Raw genomic sequence first — 21,120 nt, forward strand, 5'->3', positions numbered from 1 at the left:
ACTTTTAGATCAGCTTAAAACGTTTTTCTTAAAAAACACCTTGCTTTTAATTTTATTAGAGACTTTATAGTATTTGGTTCTCAAAAAAATAGGAACACAGCTAATATTTCACTTTACAATGCACTGTTATTTTTCTGTGCTCTGCTGTTTGTTTAAATCTAGCCCAATATAATGAATTTCTTCTCTTCTTAGTTATGACCCATTGTGGCAAGATAAAGTATGCTCCTTTTTTACAGTACTTTGACACACTTATGTTTTTTTCATGGAAGACATACAACAGTAAAAAGTTGTAAAAAGTTTCATAAAGACTTTATTAATGTATTCTTTTATTTTTTGAATGGCCAAGACAAATTGACAAGAAATCAAGTTATTGAGGAAATTGAATTTTTCTTCACTTTCACTGCTTTTAGATCTAACTTGAGGTTTGAGGAATTTGACTTTTGAAATAGGAATTCCTAGCTAATGGAACTCAGGAGGCAGCCCAATGAAGTGAAAGAAGTCATTGTCAAAGAAGTGCTTCACATGAGATATGACATCTTGTTTCAGTCAAGGCCTAGATACACTAATTCTCTAGGATACATTTTGCCTCACATTATAGGCATTATAGGTAAGATAGGACAACTTGTGCATATAAGTCCTGAGCTTCAGAAAAGTGGGTGCAACTCTGGAATGTTAAGAGTTACTAGTTAGTTGTTTATATAAAAGGTAGTCTGATAATCTCTTTGTTTCCTTCTAGTACTGTACATCTTGGTACAGTTTGGGAGAGACATTTTTTCCAAACAGGTTGAGTTTCAAATATATTTTAAAAAATGATTACTCTGCATGCAGAAATTAGTTCAATGTAAGAAGAAATACATGTATATTGTATTTGTGTTGTAAAAACAGTTACTTTAGTTAACAATGCAATGTACTGCAAGAAATTAATTTGCTTCAACTGACATTTGTTATACATTGTGCAAGGCAATATATTCCCAAAAATCTCTTTAAACCGCCAAAGAATTACTTTTCATAGTTTGGAACGTTGAAAACAACAAACCTGTCTTTCCCACCAAACCCTTTAAGTCTGTTTTTAGTACCGGCCAATAATGAAAACACCTACTTCAGCTGCCAGCACCTTTCATTTAAAACATAATTTTTTACTGTCCCAAAAACAATTATTATTGCCCTAGAACAAAAATATTTTGCTCCCACTGTTGAGCAGATAGAGAAAATGTTATTCAAAGCTTTCTGAAACCTGAACTCAATGATTTTTAATGCTATCCCATGCAGTAAATTGCATGTACTGTAGACCAGCACATTCCTAGCACTGACCTGTTCTAACACTGATTTTATGTGATAAAGTCCTATTACCTGGACTGACAAGCTTAGCAGGGATTAACATCAACCAGCACAAAGCGTAGGTACAAGCAGTGTAAGCCAGTCACAGCCAATATGTGTCCTCGCTGTTGCAGATTTACCATTCAAACGTGGATCATCAGATGTCAGTCAATATGTCTGTACACTTCAAGGCACATGCCACTATCCAACAGGCCAGTCTGTAACAATGGCTGGGAAGGATGCTATCTACCATCCAAGGAAAGAGCTAAATCCTGCCTCTTTGGCCAATACGATGGGGACCAGGCTTCAGGCTCTCTATTTAGCCATCTGTGTATCAACAGAGCCTCTAATTGGCTGCCGGACGAGCAGCCAAGACCCACAGGCAACAAAGGTTCTATGTCATTTCTACAGAAAAGCCCAACACATAAAAGCAGGCAAAAGACAGGCATGTAAGCCATTCTTCAGAACTATCTTGCAAGTACAAATATAAACCAGGATATAGTTTTGGAACAAGGGTTTATAGACACATGAGAGTCTATATGAATACGACAAACCTTTACCAAAGTACAGGCAGATGTTCCAAATAACATTTCCTCAAGGGTGAAGCATGACTTAGCCTGGACCAAAACTGACTCACAGATCTGTATTAAAGAAGCAACTTATGATGACAACTAATGTTTACAGAAATGTTTTGCAGAAGAAAACACTTCCTTACTATTCTAAAAGTTCTCAGAAGAGGCAGGAACCCATTCTGGCTGCAGTGATACTGTACATCTCAAATTATCACACAAAGAGTTTGGTAAGATCTACAGGTCACAAGCTTCATGCAGCTATACTGTAGTTGCACGTCAACAAAGCAATAAAAAATACTGACTTTAACACTGAAATTTACTTAAAGAGAATGTGTCCTAATACTTTTAGTCACTTGAAACCACTGGGTTATACACAAAGCATGTTTTTTGTTATTGGTTCAAATGTATGCATGTAATAACCCAAAAGTAAAAATGTATAGTATACTTATGATTTAAACTAATCGCATGGTCACAAACTCAAATTAATTGACTGTAAGGTAAAACTAAGAATGTTGAATTTGCTGGGCCAGTACTTTTGGAGGGAACTGTATGATACTGTATAATACATGATTGCCCGCAGCCATATTACTCTGTTAGTGGGGCCAGCAGGGGGTGCTCAGTGTGGGTCCTAATGCCCCAGTATAGTGACGGGGACACTATACTGTAAACAGGTGCTGTCCTTCAGATGATACATAAAACTGTGGCCCTGACTCTTTGTGGTCATTAAAAATCCCAGGGCATTTCTTGGAAAGAGTAGGGGTGCAACCCTGGTGTCCTGAGCAAATTTCCCATTGGCCCTTACCAATCATGGCCTCCTAATAATCCCCCTCTATGAATTGGTTTCATCACTCTGTTGTCCTCCCCACTGATAGCTGATGTGTGGTGAGTGTTCTGGTGCCAGGTGGGGCTGCACATTGGTGGTGGTGGAGGGGAGTCCCCATTACCTGTAAAGTGCTTTGAGTGGAGTGTCCAGAAAAGCGATATATAAGTGTAAGCAATTATTATAATAATATGATATCTATTTTGCCTTTTATTCAATACCTTTCCACGCTTCCTCCAGCGTGTTTGTTCAGAATGATATCCCAATAATAATCAGCTAAGTCAGCTAATCTAAAGTGGGGACTTCAGGTTCTGGCACAGCCTTTTTTCCAGCTGCATCACCTCAGAAGATCTCTGCTCCTTCGGTACGTAGATAACCAGCAAGCACAGAGTTTGTTTAACAAGGGCTGGCTGGTCGGACAACAGGTGCTGTTGATAAGTTATGGGTCAGCCAATGATCGTATATTGTTGACCAGCCTTATATTATTTTGGCCCCTACAAAGGATCTGCTTTGAATAAAAAAGGACAATTAGGTCAGCCTTTTTTTTTAGATCTGTTAGTGTCATTAAGCACAAAGAACATTGCAGTGTGTATTAATGAAAACAGATGTTAGAGAGAGAAAATGAAGTGACTTTAAAGTGGACTCAAAGGCTATGATCGATATCTCTGTAATCATATACTGTACATACACCCATCTCAATGGGGTGTGGAACTCTGAGGGCAGGATAGGATGACATAATCTATCCCGTTGAAGACCAAAAACAGACACATAAATGAGGACTGCATATGTGAGGATTCTGCACAGATTTCTGGACATCCGACCTATATTCGATTTATTTTCCAACTGCTTTATCCAATATAGGATTGCAGGGGAGCCAAAGCCTATCCCAGCAGGCAAAGGGAGCGATGCAGGATACATCCTGGATGAGAAGCCTGTCTATCACAGAGCATGCACATACTCTACACATGCACACACATACCAATCTTCCCAGAAGCAACCTAACCTACCAGCACATCTTTGGACTGTAGGAAGAAGCTGGAGCACCCTGAGGATACCTAAATGAACAAGGAGTGAAAAAACAAACTATGTGTAGACAGCACCCCGTGTCCAGGATTGAACCCAAGGCCCCAGCACTACAACACAGCAATGTTAACCTCTGTGCCAACTGTATACATATATACATACTCTAATTCTTTATTTCGTATTGACATTGGCACAAAGATTGCTGGTTAACTGGGTATATCCAGGTTAAATTGAAAGTTTTTAAATACAAACTAAAACTGAATCTAAATTTGGGGTTGATCATTAACTTACAGGTTCAGTTTGCAGGTTGTCACTGAACCTCTTGAGATTAATACGGAATCAGCTTCTTCCTTTAGTACCAATTGTACAATTGAAAAAGAAAGAAACCATTAAATAATATTTATTTTCAACAAAGAATAGAAATGAAAAAGAAGGCTTCAAAGCACAGTATTTTTAATGTCATTTTAAAACAGCAATTAAGCTATCCTTATTACATTTTACATATTACATTAACATGTAACATTTTACATATTACATTTTACATGCTGAACTCGGTGTACAAAAATGTGCAGAATTGTCAGACTGTTTACAGTAAATATTATTTGATATCATTGATCAAATGATCCACAAAAAATCATTTTAAGCTAATACTCGATAAGACGTTAAAATATTACTTGAATTAAAAAAATATATAACATCACCACAGCCATCGTTATTTAATACGTGCTACAGAACCTTTTTTATTTCGCTTCTTGAGAGCAAATACAGCACATTCGCGAGGCTCAAAAATCTGTTGGGATATTTCGGCTTTAGGACCTCGCGGAATCCTCTGCTTAAAGCACATGCGAGGACAGAAGACAAGACTTTGTTCCATAAAGAGAGCTTAACCGATGTCAGTTTGGTAGATTCAATTGTCTGCTTTTCCTTTCATCCTTCTCACTAACAATCTAATGTATGGTTTTTAAACCGGAGAGGCGGACGTCCTACCTTTGTGTTTTGAAAATCGTTGACTAAAAAGTTCATGACAGCAGTAGTATCGTATAGCCAGAAGTCTGGGTAGGATTTGTTGGGGTTTTTTTTAGGAGTTGATCATATTGCAGGAAATCACTCACATCCTGAACATCAGCTGCCTGGCTTTATATTATGCTCATGCTGCCGTGATTTCAGCTGATCGGTTATCATCACCCGAAGCCGGACAACATGACAAACCGGCGATGGAATGAAAACTTCGTCTTTTTCACCGCCCTCCAGGTTCTGTCACTTGTAACAACGAGGTGCTTCACTGTCAAGCCACCAACTGAAGCACCTGAAGGTAAGATGAGCAGTGAAAGCCAGATCTTAAGAATACTAATTAGAAAAGTGTCAATTATGATTGAAATCGCAAAGACTCAATGCAGTGGTTACTTTTTATTTGTAATAATTATTTTCTTGCCGTTTTAGAAAGTTTCCACATCTATTTGCAGAGTGCGGTGCATTCATAAACATAAGTTTTGGAAAAATACACAGCTTGAAAAGTTGAGTTTTGCAATGAAAAACTGTCAAAAAGAGAATTTTATCTCCTTAGTGTTTGACACGTTGATGCCCTGAAAAATGCATTAGCAAATTGTTCTGGGTTTGTGGTCTGGTGATACCAAAGCTTCGTGTTATACTGTATGGAATAAGGTTAGTGAAGCAGTTATCTGCATCCTTCTTTAAAATGAATCATCACATACAGTCTGTACTATTTCTGTTTAAATAAGTAAGTAATAGAAGATGTCATCTTCTTTTTCCCTGTGTTTGATGAAGACTGTCTTGATTTATGTTGCATTTTTGTGGCAGGGGTCAATTTGTCAATTTGCAAATGTGGATCTTTCTATAACACTCTTCTTTTACTGTCATTTTACAGTCATTATTTTTAACATAAATACTGTAGCTGTTTATTCCCAATTAATTATGTAAGTGTATGAGCGTGAGATACATTTTATCTGAAAGATAAATGTGTAAAAATGGATATAGAGTATAAATACAAACCAATGCTGTATTTGTTCTGTGGACCCATATTGTCTATTGTAGGACAGGCCAATTGAGAGAAATAGGATCTAGTCAAGGGAATGGATGACTGCTGTCACCTATCTTTCAGAGACACAGGGCTTTCCTTTACTCTCTTGATAGCAAAAGCACATGTGAGAAGTGCATCTGCAGTGCCAATCCAACCTTTGAGAACTTCCCCTTTAATCCATATTCCATGTGCAGTTGGTTAGAAATACTTGTTGTTTTGTACAGTGAACACATATACAATCAAATGCATCACTTAGTACATAAAGCACAAGAAACTGTTTTATTCTTGTTTAGTTGGACCCATGCATTAGGAAGCAGCCATAAACTGAGGTTCACAGAGAAGAAATACCGGAGATGTAAATGGAATGAAATTTATTATATTTTGTGCACCTGCATACCATGTGCACCTTACATCTGAAGAACATGTTGCTAACATGAACTGTTTCTCCACCCACAATATTTTAGATCTGCGCTGCAAACAATTCAAAACGTCACAAGCAATGTAGTCCAGAGCTCTATAAATGCTTTATGTTTCAGGTTTGCAAAGGCATAAATAAATACATGTCTCCAGCAAAATGCTAAAATGTAAAGAATTACTTGCTGGGAGTTATATTGTATGATGCATAACTGCAAGTGTAAAATAAAAAAGTTTTTCCATTTTTGAAGTCTAATAATGTTTGTGATATGTACTGTAGTACTGTATGTGGTAGTTTATTGCCTCTCTGTTAATTGTACGGTACAATTCCTATATAACTCTGAACACTTCTGTAACTGGGATCAAAGAAACACATGTGTAACTTCAAATGTAGAGACATACAGAAACGGTCAGCATCATTTTTGCTACCATGAAGACAAAATATAGAATATATATCTATCTGCTAATGATGTGGAAAAGCAGTTCTTTACCAATTATTTCTTTAGATTAATGTACTATGGTTTACTGTGGTTAATGTAAATCAGCCATGGCCTGCAGAGCTGATGGTGACCAGGTCTGCTGAGCACTTTGGCTTCCCAGGGAGCCTCAGAGCCAGAGGTGCTGTTGTAAAACCGGTTTCAGTTCAGTGTGCAGGACTCATTAGTTTCCACGCAGAATCAGCTGTTGAGTGTATCCACATAATTTACTGTTCCAAAGCCTCTTAGTTCATGAATTCCATTTAATATCAAAAAGGGGAATTGCAAAATATATTGTTTCAAAACAATTTCACAATGATAATAATAATAACAACAATAATAATAACAAACATACTTTTATTATATTAACACATCACCTTTCTAACCTTTATGCGTTCGTCAATTATTGTACTATTTTAATTTGATGTCCGGCTTTGAAAACTATTCAGCGATACCCTGACTTTTATCCACCCCCATCCCCTCCACTTCAAAAGCAAAATATCTATCTGAAGTCATTGAGATCAAGGGAATTCCCATGACAGTAACAGGCAATGTGGAAAACTGACCAGGGAGTTTGCTTAAAACTAGAAAAAAAGTTTATCAAGCATGTAAGAAACAAGCATATCCAGACAGAGCAACACAAAATATTTATTCAGATGATCCCTGCCTCTACTGTACATCCTCACACTTTCTATGATCTAGTTGTCCATTAAATGTGTTTATGAGATCAAGATGTTGTCTGTCTTTTATTGAAGGTATGTGAACATATCTCAAAATAAACTATATGTATTTTTAAACCATGTGTTCTTAAGCATTTCTAGTAAAACATCTAAAGTAACAGCTCACTGCATTATGATGAATCATTTTTCCTGGGTGGCAAACATGCCCGGGTAAAATGTTCAAGTAGGAGATGAAATGGAGGTTCAGGCCTTGCCTGAATGGTGAATGGTGCGGCCCCAAGGTGAGGTGTTCATGACCCAGTGGGTCTGCTCTGGGCCTAGACCTAGAGTATGGTTTAAGAACCCGGGCCTATACTGTTTTACATTGAATATTCAAGCCAGGAGTGAGAAGCACTTTGTTAAACATGAAATCTACTGGAATAAATAATAATAAACTTATTCATGTTAAATAGTGCCTTTAAAAGTGACTTCTCAAAGTGCTTTACAGTAGGAAGAAACGCACACAATGAGCGGTGACAGCAGAATTACATAAGTACAATAAGGGTTTGGAATACAATAGGGAAGCATAGGGCCAGACACAGAACCAGTTAAAAAAAGCCCTTCTTAAGAAGAAGGTTTTGTGTCTTGAAAGTGCTCAGAGAAGGCGACTTTCTGATTTCCTTAGGGATAGAATTAGATTTTAAGTGCTTTGGGGCGTAGAAAGAGAAGGTACTGTGTTTATAGATTATAGAAAACAGCCATAACATAAAGGTCGTTTTCCAACTTTTGATGGCAGGGCATGGTTTAAATATCATGATGACCTTTAAGGCTATCTTAAGGCTGTTCGTCTTAGATGTTTTCTTAGGAAATCTTAGGTTTATGAAAGGCATTAAGTACAGCTACTTAAATCTGAGTTCACTTGCTTGTTTTCATGTACATCATTGTTTGTACATATTGGCACAGGGTATTCAGGCTACCCTGTTTGAAGACATACGTTGGAAGCACATTGGTGGCTGGACAGTTGGAAGGCACTATCAATTCACAGTAGGCGTCAGAATGGCATGAACTTCTGCATGGAGACGGCTAAATGGAGAAGGCAATACAAAGCAGAAATGCAGTTCCCCACCAAAATGTTCCACATCTGCAGTATTTCAGAATACTCTTAGCACATAGTGTCATTTCCTTATGACAGGAATGTATGTGATCCCAGGTTTAGCATTCTTTCATTATGAATCAATGCATTGACATTATGAATAGAGCAGCTGATTGTGTTTTTATGAGGGATCTGATGGCTGCTTTAGGTTGTCCTGGTGGATCAATTAAAAAGTAGTCAGACATGATGGTGGATCATCTGTATTTATAAGCACATGCTGTAATTCAATTCAACTTGATAGTCTGCTTTAAAATATCAGTGCGTAGTTACTGTCAGTAGTGGCTACCCATCATTTTATTTCAAATGAAAAGAACCATAATGTAATTATTGATCGAGGGAATGAATTTAATCAAATGCAGCATCTACCCCTTACTCCTAACACTGCCTCTACCAATAGCCTGAAAACCCTTTTGGGGTAGTTCTTTCTAGTGTTTTTGAATTAATTGTTTAATCTTCAAACACCTCCTCCAGGGAAAGGACCTTCACTGAACAATTAGCCTCCCTGTCAGGCTTAGTTATATCAGAAGGTACTGAAAAGTGCTAATGTCAACAATTGTGTCCCAGCATAATTAAGACATCAATCTATGTTCTGTGGAACCCAGATGGTAATAAACTAAAAATATTAAGTTAACGTCAGAGAAATGCAGTTGTTGTTTTTTTAGCAGCGCACAGTGACATATTATCATTAAAATAGAAAGAATAAAACAGAAAAGAGTCACTAATATACAGTATGTCATTATTGCTATATCACTATAATGCATCTTGAATTTTTATGTGTTGAAGATTGTTTTGTGAACAAGTTGAGTAAAACTACTTGGAGAGAAGTAAAGCTGATACTTAGATGCCAATGTGAGATGTGCCAAAGACCTCAGAATAACAAAACTCAAGTACTAAACAATAACAAATCAAGAACATTTCAGGGACTTACCTGATTGTATTTCATTAATGTTTCTGTCATTTGGTATGGAAAAGGTAAAAGGTAACTCTGAAAGCTGTGAAATACAACCTAACCTTTTAAAAAGCCTTAATCGTCTATCTCTTAGTTTCCCCTTTTGTTTTCATACTCTGAGATACTTGTGCCTGTTCAAATGTTGAATAATTTCGAAATATGCAAATAGAAAAGAAGCAAGTTACAAATGAATTTGGGCATCACGAATTCAAAAGGTGCATTGACTGTTGTTGATGTCAGAACATATACAGTAGGTTATGGTTAAATATAGGTTAAATCTGTTTAGCATTATGCTGTTCAAAAGTAATCTGTTGAGCATCAGAGGGTAAAGGTTGTAATAATATATGACAGCAAAGCAGGGAACAGAGATATCCTGCAAAGTAAATGTATGTATTCTCCAGGGGCAGTACAGTATATGGTATACTAATTAAAATACTATGTGATCACAAAAAATTGTGAACTACATATCTGTGAATATGTTTTTGACTGTTTATCCAGTCTTCCATATCCAAGGGTTCATTGTCACTGTGAAATGGAGAATCTCTTGAACTCTGTACGTCTATGAGAGGTGGGAGGAAACCAGAGCGCCTGGGAAGAACTGATGTAAACACAGGATAATATGCAAACTCTACTGTCCATAACGGAGTCCTGACCCAAACTGTGGGGACTCTGGGAAGCACACCACTGTGGAGCCCCATATTCATGACAAATAAAGTATGTTTTAAAAAGCACTTGCAACCTTGGTAGCACAGAGGTGCAGTGGTTAGCGTTGCTGTGTCACCGCATGGGGGCCCCGAGTTCACTTCTGGACCTGGGGTCCTATCTACATGGAGTTTGTATGTTCTCCTCATGTTCACATGGGTTTCCTCTGGGTGCTCCGGTTTGTTCCTGCAGTCCAGAAACAAACTGGTAGATTAATTGGCTTCTTAGAAAATTGGCCCTGGTGTGAGTTTGTATTTGTGTGTTTGTGTCTGTCTCCTCTGCGTGGATTGGCGTCCCACTCAGGGTGTATCCTGATTTGTGCCTATTGCTCTCTGGGATAGGATACGGCTCCCTGCAACCCTGAATTGGAAGAAGTAGTCAGAAAATGTATGGGTGGATTGGGTGGATATTGCAACGTTAACAAAAGCACATAAAGCTCAGAAACAGCCAACTAGGTTAAACATGCCTGGGGACTCTGCTAGCATTTGTAAAGAATGTTCTTTCCCCATTCCAAGTTTTCTCATTCAATCTGCATGTATTGCTCTCTGTGGTACAGTATGTGGGTATTTGAATCTGTTTTTTAGATTAAATGCATTTGGGACTTTATGAATTAGAATCAAAAGCGCTGTTGTATTTAAGATGTTTAGTCCTATTGTTTTTTTTTATTTATTAGCAGTTTCTCCCTATTAGAATAAGTGGTGACACTAATGCTTTGAAGTATAGCCTTTGCAAATTCCCTACTTAGTCACATAGCAATTTATTTTTTTAAGTGCTAACAAAAGTCAAGAGGAAGGATTTAAATGAAACAGGTTTACTGTAGAGAACTGTGTTTATAAAGAAGCTCTCAGAAATTGGCAAGATGGAGAAGAACAGACCAAATAATGAAAGCCAATTTTTTTCGACTCATTAGAACTGGAAAAGCACAACAGTTTTAACATTTGAGCTGTGAAACAAATTCTCCAAATGCACGTTGTGAACCTCCAAAGCAATGCATGTTACAAATAATTTGAATGCCAAGTTTTACCTTTAAATGGTGTTAATGTTCTGGATCTTTATAAACCTTTGTAAATTTATTTTTAAATTTTTTAAAAAATTCCCTCAAAAGACCACCAGTCTGGTATGAATTGCAAAAAGGAACTGTGGTATGTGGTATGGGTTCTTTACAGAGAACTGTGTTCCAGTGAAAAGTTGATATAAATTATGTAGATTAAAAAACAATAGCTAATGTTGGTGAATATGGACTGCTGAAAGCTTTAAGGTAAAAACTGAGAAAGAATAATCTATGACTGTGCATGGAAAGCCTTTAAAAGGATCATGCACAACCCCCTTAAAGACACATAGTAAAATAGTGTGTTTCCCCTTCTCAACAGAAATGTGCTACAAAGGTCAGAGTTCAGCTGATGCCTTTTCTCTTTTACTTCAAGTATTGAGAGGTCCCTTCTAATAACTGTTGAACCCAAGAATAATAATTTCATTTTTAATGGATTGGTTTAATGCTCCTCTCAGAATCATCAGAAGGAAAATTAAACAGAAATATGAATCTGTGATTTTTTTATGCTCATACAGTAATTGTCCTATGAGTAATTCTGCTCTGTTGCTTTTGAAACATGAAAATATCCTATTAATGTGAAGTCTTGATGCAAGTGCTGGGTGTCAGATGGGGTACAGTTTGTATTTGTCGTCTGGCTTGGTTTCTGATGCTACATTTAAATTTCTTTTTGCAGACCTTGCACAGTCCATAAAGAAGTGGACAGGCACGTAATGTGGAAATTTAAAGAAAAAACAGGGCTTTTACAAACAGTTCTGTATTTGAAGGTTCTGTTTCCAGCTACCCCCCCCCAAAAAAACAGAATCTTTGTGGTTGTGGTGACCAAAGCTTTGACCTGCTAAATGCTCTCTGCTCAGAAGCTGCGGTCTTGTGGCGGACCAAACCATACACCCAGTGATTATGTCACACACACACATATGAAGCCTGCTGCTTCCCTTCCCTGAGGACTGAAGGGTCTCATCACTGCATCCTCAAATCACATCAACACCTAACACACTTCTGGGATGCAGACGCAAAGCCATGAGACAAAGCTATATGTTTTATATTTCACTCTAGAAAATGACATTGAGGTGAAGTGTCTGCTTGTCAGTCTATGCATTCCCTTGAGATGCTCAGGACTTATTTTTTCTTTATGCGTCTGATGAAAGTATTGTAGGATATTGATGTCATGACACTGGCTGAGATTTATTAGTGAGTGCTTTCTTTAGTCAGGAGCTGTAATAATAAGACAGAAAAAGAAGAGCACAAAGCTGCTGCCACTGACGTCCTGCTGTCATCCACTGCACATTAGGCATGTCATTATAAGAGAGCTGAAACATTTTTGTAGTCATTGTGGCTGTTAATATAGATTTAAAAAAACAGCATATGGGTGACTAAGATAACGCTTTCTTCAAATGTCTGAGTTTGACTGGATTTTCGCTTTGAGTCCCTGCCAAAGCATGTGCTTTCCATGACCGACAAGAGTCAGATGGTTTTCTAAATGAAATCCTTTATTAGCTCCAGATTAAGGGCTTTCACACAATTATATTACAGAAGCTCACAGACAGGAGCAATCCGACTGCCGCAGGATACCAGCTGTAGATTGTAAGCAGTGAAATTTTATGAGCGATATCAGCACCATTCCCAGAACCCTGCTGTAATGACCTTTCAGTGTGAGGTCAGTGCCAGCTAGCTGACACAGATATCATTTTGATAATTGATAATGCTGAAGCAAGCATAAACTCAGCTTCCTGGACCTGTCAGTCTTGAAGATTCTTCAAACTGGTAGAATTTGAAGAACTGTGTTAGTCAAAATGTCCAATAGAGGGAGCATTGCTGCACAACTTATTTTTGGGAGATTACATCAGACCTGGAATTCTGAGGAAATGTGTATTTTTGTTGTTATTTCTGTCCAATGCCAATTATTATCTCCTTTCAAAGATATAATATAAAGATATTTTCAGGAGGACTGAGTATAATAACTGTTATTATTGTGATGCTTAAAATTTATATAACCTATCTGGCATACAGACTCAGAACTGTAGAAAAACAGTACTGTAGATAGCTTTTTAGAGAAACAGTGTTTTGATATGAATTAAGATGTCCAAATTTAGGAAAGAAACAGAAGACCTGCATTGTTCTATTCTTTGTCAGTTTTGTTAATTTTCACTTAATTTTCTTCCAAATATGGAAGCTGAGATTTTTTTCTTTGTATTAAAATCCCTGTTAAAATGCAACTTACATTGCAGATAACACCATGAGTAAGACATTCTGATTTAAATTTATCTGTCACAAGACTGAAAGCTTGTTGCAGTGTTTTCTTGAACTCTGAAAAATCAACCAGAATGTAAGCCCATTTCTGATTCCCCAGCGTGATGAAGGGATGTGCTTGGTGGGATCAGAACAAGGCAATATAGAAGATAGCACAGAAGAAACAGCAGGTGCTTCAGCTGTGGGTGTGGAGGTTGTATGAATCTCTTCAACATGGATTATGGCCTGTTGAAAACAAGGTGGTAAGACCACTTAATACATGTTTCCGGTGTTATTCCAGCAGGGAAAAAGATAGCTTGTGGTTCTGGGAGCTCCTCTGGGATCAGTGTGCCGTAATGACAGGGTATGGGCGATCCCTCCAGGGCAGGCTCTCCTTTCAGCATTATCTCACGAGATCTGGCTTTTATGGGGACCTTTGGGTATTTGGGTATTTACTCAGTCTTATGTTACCAGCAGAGATGTTTGAGATGGAGAGAATCCAAGATTAACACCTATTTTGTGGTTTAGCTTTATAATTACCCCATATGCACTTCTACCAGCTATTGAGGCGTTATCACTCAACAAGGTAAGGAGGAGTACAGCCTGTGGACATTAAACACTTCCAGACTATTCCTTACTAAAATCATAGTCTGAATCTAAAAAACTCCCAAATAACAGTGCTTACCTCATTGAGTCTTGGGACTGTATGATTAATGCGTGAATGGACAGCTATTCCCATTTAAATTTCCAAAATGTCTCCCTTACTAAATTAAGGTCAAGGAAGGACAGTATAAGTATCAGAATATAAAAGTCAGGGCCACTACTCACAAGGAAACTGTTTTAATTTATTGTCGAAATGATCTGGGTAGTTGCCTAAGGTGTAAATTGGATTTTCACTGTTTCTGTACCATAATTAAATTTGATTACTGTATGGTCTTATTCAGGGCACAAAAACTCTTGCAGAACCTGTGGTGTCTTTGAAAGAAGACCTCAAACTCAGGCCCCATCTGCTTCAGTTTTGGAGTGCACTACGTGATCTTGCTGCAGCCAGCTGGGAGTGCCCGGGGTGCTCCTCATTGCTGTGGAATAAGGAATAGTAAATCTTTCCATGCATATCGCTGCTCTGACCTCCTGAACTCCGTCCCAGGAGAGAAAGCGAATTCAAAGTTAGGAGGGTAGACTAGACTACACTGACAGGACTCTAATATTTGTTTTCCGTGTCTGCTCATACTAACTCCTGCTTTTTCTATTGTTCCTTGCTCTAAAGTATTCTTCTGAGAAAACAAAGATTTTCTTTATATTTAATCACTTGCTCTGATGAACAGATCACCTTGTGCTGTGCAATATACGGTTTTTCAGAGGTTCACTTGAAAAGTCAGTCAATCTGTACTTTTCTCTGTAAAGTAGGCACTGATGGCAAAGCATAGTTTTTGAATAATTCTTGGTACAAGGTAAGAAAAGAGAGGAAATGTCTGGTCTGCATTATACAACTTAAAACTTGGCACCCAAAAGGCCCTTTAAATGGGGTTTAAGAAGTGCTAATTTAAATGGGAGATTTATTGCCCTCTTTTTTGGGGTCTAGGCATCTCAAAACGTTCAGATTGGATTAAAGCTCCAACAAAGACAGTGTGACTCTCAGAACTGCTTTTGATCACATTTTGAAGTCTTGCCCTTAAAACCTCCAGTGCCGCTTTCAAAGGAGTTGTGAGTCTTTAAATAGGCTACCCTTCACTTATTGGGAATTATACATTAATTTCAGATGCATGCCAATTTAATGCTATGGTAACATAACCAGTATGTAATTCCTTAAACTTTCTACAGTACATATCAGGAAATGGGTTTGTTCTGCTTTCCAAGCAGAAAGGGTTGTATACAGTGCAGAATAAATGTCAAACTCCATTAGGTGGTTCATATCTTCCATACAGGTTAATTGCAGCTACTGAGTTAATTACTAGCAATACCCATCTTGGATAATTATCTGCGTCAAGTGTGCACTTGAAGCATTCTATCTTTTTTCTTTAATCATTTTTACAATTGGATTAATATTTCCTCTCTTTGTAGCAGGGTGATTGGGTCTGATCAGTTGCATAAAGTCCTTTAGCACTTTCTCTGTACTACTTTATAATTTTGCCTGTTGCATTAACGCTAGTGTATTCATGAATAATGCAGAATATGACCTGTAATGTGTTTCAATATTTTTTTAATATTGAAATCTGTTTCAATATTTGTTGCAGACCAAAATATCTAACCTGTTAAAGTTCAGTATCTTCCAATATCCGTCTAAAAGGTGCAATATTTGTCTGACCTTTTTTTGGCATAGTGATTAACCACAAATATAACTATATATTTCTAACTATATATAACTATACAAATATAACTATAAATAACTTTATATATCCACAAAGGGTTCAATATATTGGGGGAAAATAAAAATATCTCAAACTGATTACAAACACTGTGCTTTTCACACTATGCTTATATATGTGTTTTGGAAAATACATCACTTCGCAGGGTGTCTTAAAGTCAAAAGACTATCAGCAAAAAAAGGACTGCTAAATTTTATTTTCTTAAGAGTAGATTAAAAATAACCATCTAAGTGGAGACAAAAATAAAGAGTGTTAAAAGAAGTATTTTGCTGATTTCAGGTCATCGTTGAAAATAAGAACCTTTTATCAATTATCTTTTCTAGTTAAACAAAGGGCTAAAAATATTAATTTATGACTTTGGATTCCTTTCAGTGAGTAAAACGCTACATGTACTGTAGCATGTGACACTCTTGGGTTTTATAAAATAACACAAGGCTTCTTGTTGAATTGCGAGCTCTGGGAAAGGGTTGCGGCTGCCATAACCCACTGTTTGCCAGCAAAAAATATGGGAACTTCTTTCCGTAATTCCTCAGACTTCCTTTTTAGCGATGTTGTGCATGTGAGAATAATTAAGCAATTGAGATTTCCAAGACTTAAGAGAAACCATCTTTTAAACAGCTAGGGAGATTGGAAGCTTGGATACACTGTGATGATGATTTCAAAGGGACCCCCAGTATTACAAAACATTGTCCATATATTCAATTTAACTTAGACTTACATTACGCAACTTCTTTCCATTTCTGTAACACAAAATAATGCACAAAAAATGTATTTAGCAATGATATGACCATCAGGATACATAAATGTGGATGCCGGGGTGCTGGTATTAATTCCACTGCAGCCTTATTACAGCCTGTGGCTTCTTTAACTAGCCTTTTTTACAAGATTTAGCTATTTTCCTCAACCAGAATTTTTTATAGATTACTAAATTTAACAAATAGCCATGCTTGGGGAAATAAATTAGTCTGAGACTTATTTTTACACTCTAGTTACAATATTTACAGCTGAGTATTAATTCTTACCATGCATCACATTAGCAAAACTGCCCCCTTTTTAAACTGATCTTGAAGCTAAACTAACAAGACTGTTATTAGACAGGAAATGTTCTACACATACAGTAATGTTACAGTATATTCAAAAAGTATTATGACAATAGTAATGTAAATGGCAACAGTGGAAGATTTAACATATTTCTTAAATCTGACTGTAGTCAGATGGATGTTCAGTATCTTTAGACCACTTATCATTATTTTATGGATGTGAAAGAAGAAAATGTTTTATACCCAAGGAGATTTTTTCCCTATTACTTTAGCTTGCATACTGTACAAATCTAAATACGTTCTGGTGCAGCAGGTTTTCACGGTCATTTTGGCTGGGCTGTTTACACGTCTTTGTCTTTGTTTGTTTGTGCTTTGTCAAAACAAATGTCAGAGGATTTTTGCTTTTAGAACAATGAGCTTCCCACTGAGCTGGAGAGGAGTGGAAAAAGTACCGCAGTTAATGTGGCTGGTGGGGGGCAGGAGGCGTGGAATGGCTCCTGTGGTCAGGCCCAGCAGACTGAGAAGAGGGAACAGTCAGAGACAAAAGGAGGCTCTCTCAACATCTCTGTTTATCATGGAAAAACATTCACCAAGCCCAAACACATATGTGCACTCACACCCACGCACATACAATCTCACACTCACAGACATATGGGAATGTATCACTTTCTTAATGCATATTTACACTGGTACTAATGCAGAGCTAATTGCTCTTCTCAACTAGAGTGGGCCATAGGTTTTGAAGGCTACAGGTTTAATAATAATCATAATAATAACAGCAATAATGGATCATTCCTAATTATTCTCTCTTCAAACAATTCCCTCCACAACCAATTACAGAGCTCGGTGACCAACTAAGAAGATTCCCAGTTCCCAGTTCAGGGAGGAGAAATAAACATAAAGAACTAAACATAAGATAAAAAATGGCAACAATTCCTTGGCAGAAACTAAACAAGTAAGGTGCTAATGAAGACGTCGTTGTTTAGACAGGAACCATTCATTTTAAGGAAACCCTGGAACGAATGTCGTTGATTGATTCCAGAGAAGATTCTGATTGATTTTTGTATCTTGGTACTGTATAGTACTTGCTTACCCTCTTATTTTGGTATGGTCTGGAAGCTACACTAGTAGACCAGAATCTAGCTCATTGATATAAATTGGGAAGAGCATTGGTCCTAATGTTGAACTCTGTGGTACTCCACTAATTACATAATCCCCACTTATCTGTTCTCTTTTTTTCTATTGACCAATTCTCAGTCTAAACATATACATTTCTCCCAAATACCTAATACTTTATCAAGCCTTCTGAAAATCTAAATGCAATATATTGTATGCTGTGAGTGTGCCTGTTTGTGTACTACTGTTGTTATTTGTTCAAATAACTATATGAATGTTAATTAAGATAGATGCAAGATCTGTCCTTTCCTAAATTCATGTTGACTGTTCCCTGTTATTTCCCTCTAGGTGATCTTTTAGTTCTAATATAGTAGACCTGCATTTTATGCAAAATATTTGTTTATATGCAAAATAAATGAAAAATCTGGTGTGGCATGCACCTGAGCTACTCTTTGGTTTGGCATATGTGTTTGACAAGAATTAATCTTCAGTTCATGCAATTAGAGACAGAGAGAATGATATTTGTGAGAGCTGTGCATCTGCTGTGTTCCCTGCATTTTATTACATCTATTTTGTATACTGTACAGTACTGTATTTGCCATTTTACTGTTTCATAATACTTTAAACTATATACATACAAATACTAATACACTTACGATTGATTTAATTTGTATAAAGGAGGAAAATAGGTGGGTGTAAGGCGGTTCTGATTATTCGCTATTTTGGGCATACACGCCATGTCAGGAACCTAGCTACTGTACCGTGTAAAAATGCGAGTCTACTGGAATTGGTTTAATAACTTATGTGTAATAGACATAAGTGTTATGGGCCTATAATTACTTGGTTCAATTATGTCACCCTTTTTATGGATGGGCACTACATTAACAATTCTCGAGTCCATGGAACTGGAGACCCATGGTTTGAATAAGAGTGAATTCCCAACTTAAATGCTATGGGTAAACTCAGCTGGGTCAGAAAAACATGAGAAAAAACAAATATTTTTGTTCAAGATTTTTGTTCAGGAACCTTGAAAAGCATGTTCCTGTTCTCTGGTCTCTGAACCATAGATACCACTCAGAAATGTGTGGAGATCAGGGCATTCACAACATAACGGTCACATTCTCTTCTTGAGGGCCTGCAAGTGAGGTTGCAAGCCTTGAGGATTGTGGCACCATGCAGGCAGTAGCAAATCAATGACTCTACAGGTAGAGTTCCTTCCTCTCCAGGCCTTCATGTTGTGCCTCCCCATCAATCAGTCAGTCTACACAACAGTTAGCATATTGTTCTGCATGTCTGTGCCACACTCGATGACTTCCATCAGGGTGGTCTGCGCACTGCTAAAGTGTTCACTGCTAAAGATGAATTGGCTCTGCTGCTGGCAAGTTCTCACATACTGTTGTTCCAACATAACAATGACACAAAAGTGTTGTTCTCTTGTAAGTAGAGCATATTGGTTGCTATCTGAGATTTTCTGTATTTTCATCAGGCTTAACCTTCAGCAGAAATCACTTCTTTACCCATGTCCAATTATCTGTCCTACTAGTGAGGTAGTTTAGTACTTACTGTATACAACAGCCAAAATTAATGGAGTGAATCACAGCCAGTTAGTTGATCAATTAAAATGGCACCAGAAACATTTAATCAATATCTAAAATCTATATTTGAACTTTTCTAAAAACATATACAGAACTATAGGCATACATGTTTTGATGCTCGGTTTACTATAGCTAAATAAGCAGAATCAATATACTATTATATACTTTTATTATATACTGTTAATGGTATTGCTTTCCTTTTTGTCTAGGAAATATACTGGATCCATCAAGGCAGCAGAGGACATTAAAAAAACTGGGAAACTACGAAACAATTGTTCCTTTTCTCATAGAAGACGGAGACCATAAACCAATCAGTGAGCTGCATTTCAAGGTAAAGGCCTACTAGTTGTACTGTGAGATTCAGGTGGGATTTATTGTCAGTTGATGTACTATACACCATTGTTTGGATTGCTGCAAACTGAAGAAAGATTAAGGGGAGAAAACATTTTTCGCTATAAATACTATGGCAGTATGTATGCTAAATGTGCTTTTTAATGTAGTCTTGTGTTTTCTCAGTCTTGCACTTAATACTGTCTGCTCTTTTAAATGCATTCACAGCTGTGCTATAATATGAGCAAACTCTTCAGTTCTAAACATTCGAAAGCTATTTCCTTTATGTTTAAGCAATTCTTTATATCATGGATGATAGTGCATTATGTTCTGTGCACATGCATAAATTGTACTCAGAAAACTGTGGTTATGCATTTCAGCATGTTCTGAACATTTTATTTTTATGGGATCTTTTACAAATTGAGCACATGTTCAACAACTGAATTTGTGGTAAAAAAACTGCTTTCAGCTTGGACCTTTTCTCTGGAACCTTAATGAAATGTTTGAAATGCAGGAGCCACTGTGCATGGAGAAAATGTGCCAGACTTTTATAAAATGGGTGTATAACACTCTTACCAGTGATTAAAACGTAGGATAGGTTTTCCAAGATTTATTATGCAGACATATCATAGGTGAATGAGTTGAATTTGACTTTTTTTAATTACAGCTTTTTCCTTAACATACAAAGCTTTACTTTGCTGAAGAAAAATATCCCCATTAGCAGCCAGATTCTTTTAAAAAAACATTAAAAAACTCCTACAGCTGTAAGTACTGTTGGATAACATGAAGATCACATTAAAGTTTTTTAAATGGTTTGCCAAATAGATTTAATTCATTTTCTAAATAAATGTAGCCCTATGGCAACTTATTGTAACTTGCGAGTGTGGGTGAAAGTGGATCACAGTTAAAGTGTTCATAGGAAAAACAAGACAAAATACAGCCACTATTGTTTAACCACATTGAACTGATCCATGACCAGAAGAAGGCATTTAATCAGGTTTAAATTAACTGGTTAGTGTGTGGAAGACACTTTTCCTTGTGAAGTAAAAATGTTACAGATGAATCCAATGCACTGTTTTAAAATAATCCCTTTTAAAATCTAAGTGTGAGTTTCCTTCTCTACTTTCCTCATGTACACTACTTCCATCATTACAGGTATGTACTATATGATGTATCGCCTTTTGGATAATAGTGAGGTGGTACAGAGTTAGGGAAACTGTCCATCCCATTTTCTAACCGCTTCATCTAATTGGGCCACAAGCAACAGGACCCC

The 21,120-nt window shown here is 37.1% G+C and overlaps 1 protein-coding gene across 3 annotated transcripts in view; it reads left to right on the forward strand.

Annotated features, from left to right (window-relative positions):
- Nucleotides 1-4,594: 4,594 nt before the first annotated feature.
- Nucleotides 4,595-21,120, forward strand: part of LOC102693085 (disintegrin and metalloproteinase domain-containing protein 12) — a 91,576-nt gene continuing 75,050 nt past the window's right edge. For all 3 annotated transcript variants that reach the window (XM_015347043.2, XM_069188998.1, XM_015347044.2), the window contains exons 1-2: nt 4,595-5,044; nt 19,727-19,848. In XM_015347043.2, the coding sequence (XP_015202529.1) occupies nt 4,933-5,044; nt 19,727-19,848 (234 nt within the window). In that variant the 5' untranslated portion in view covers nt 4,595-4,932. The remainder of the gene's footprint in view (nt 5,045-19,726; nt 19,849-21,120) is intronic.

The sequence above is a fragment of the Lepisosteus oculatus genome, chromosome 4, assembly GCF_040954835.1.
Source record: "Lepisosteus oculatus isolate fLepOcu1 chromosome 4, fLepOcu1.hap2, whole genome shotgun sequence".
Lineage (NCBI taxonomy): Eukaryota > Metazoa > Chordata > Actinopteri > Semionotiformes > Lepisosteidae > Lepisosteus > Lepisosteus oculatus.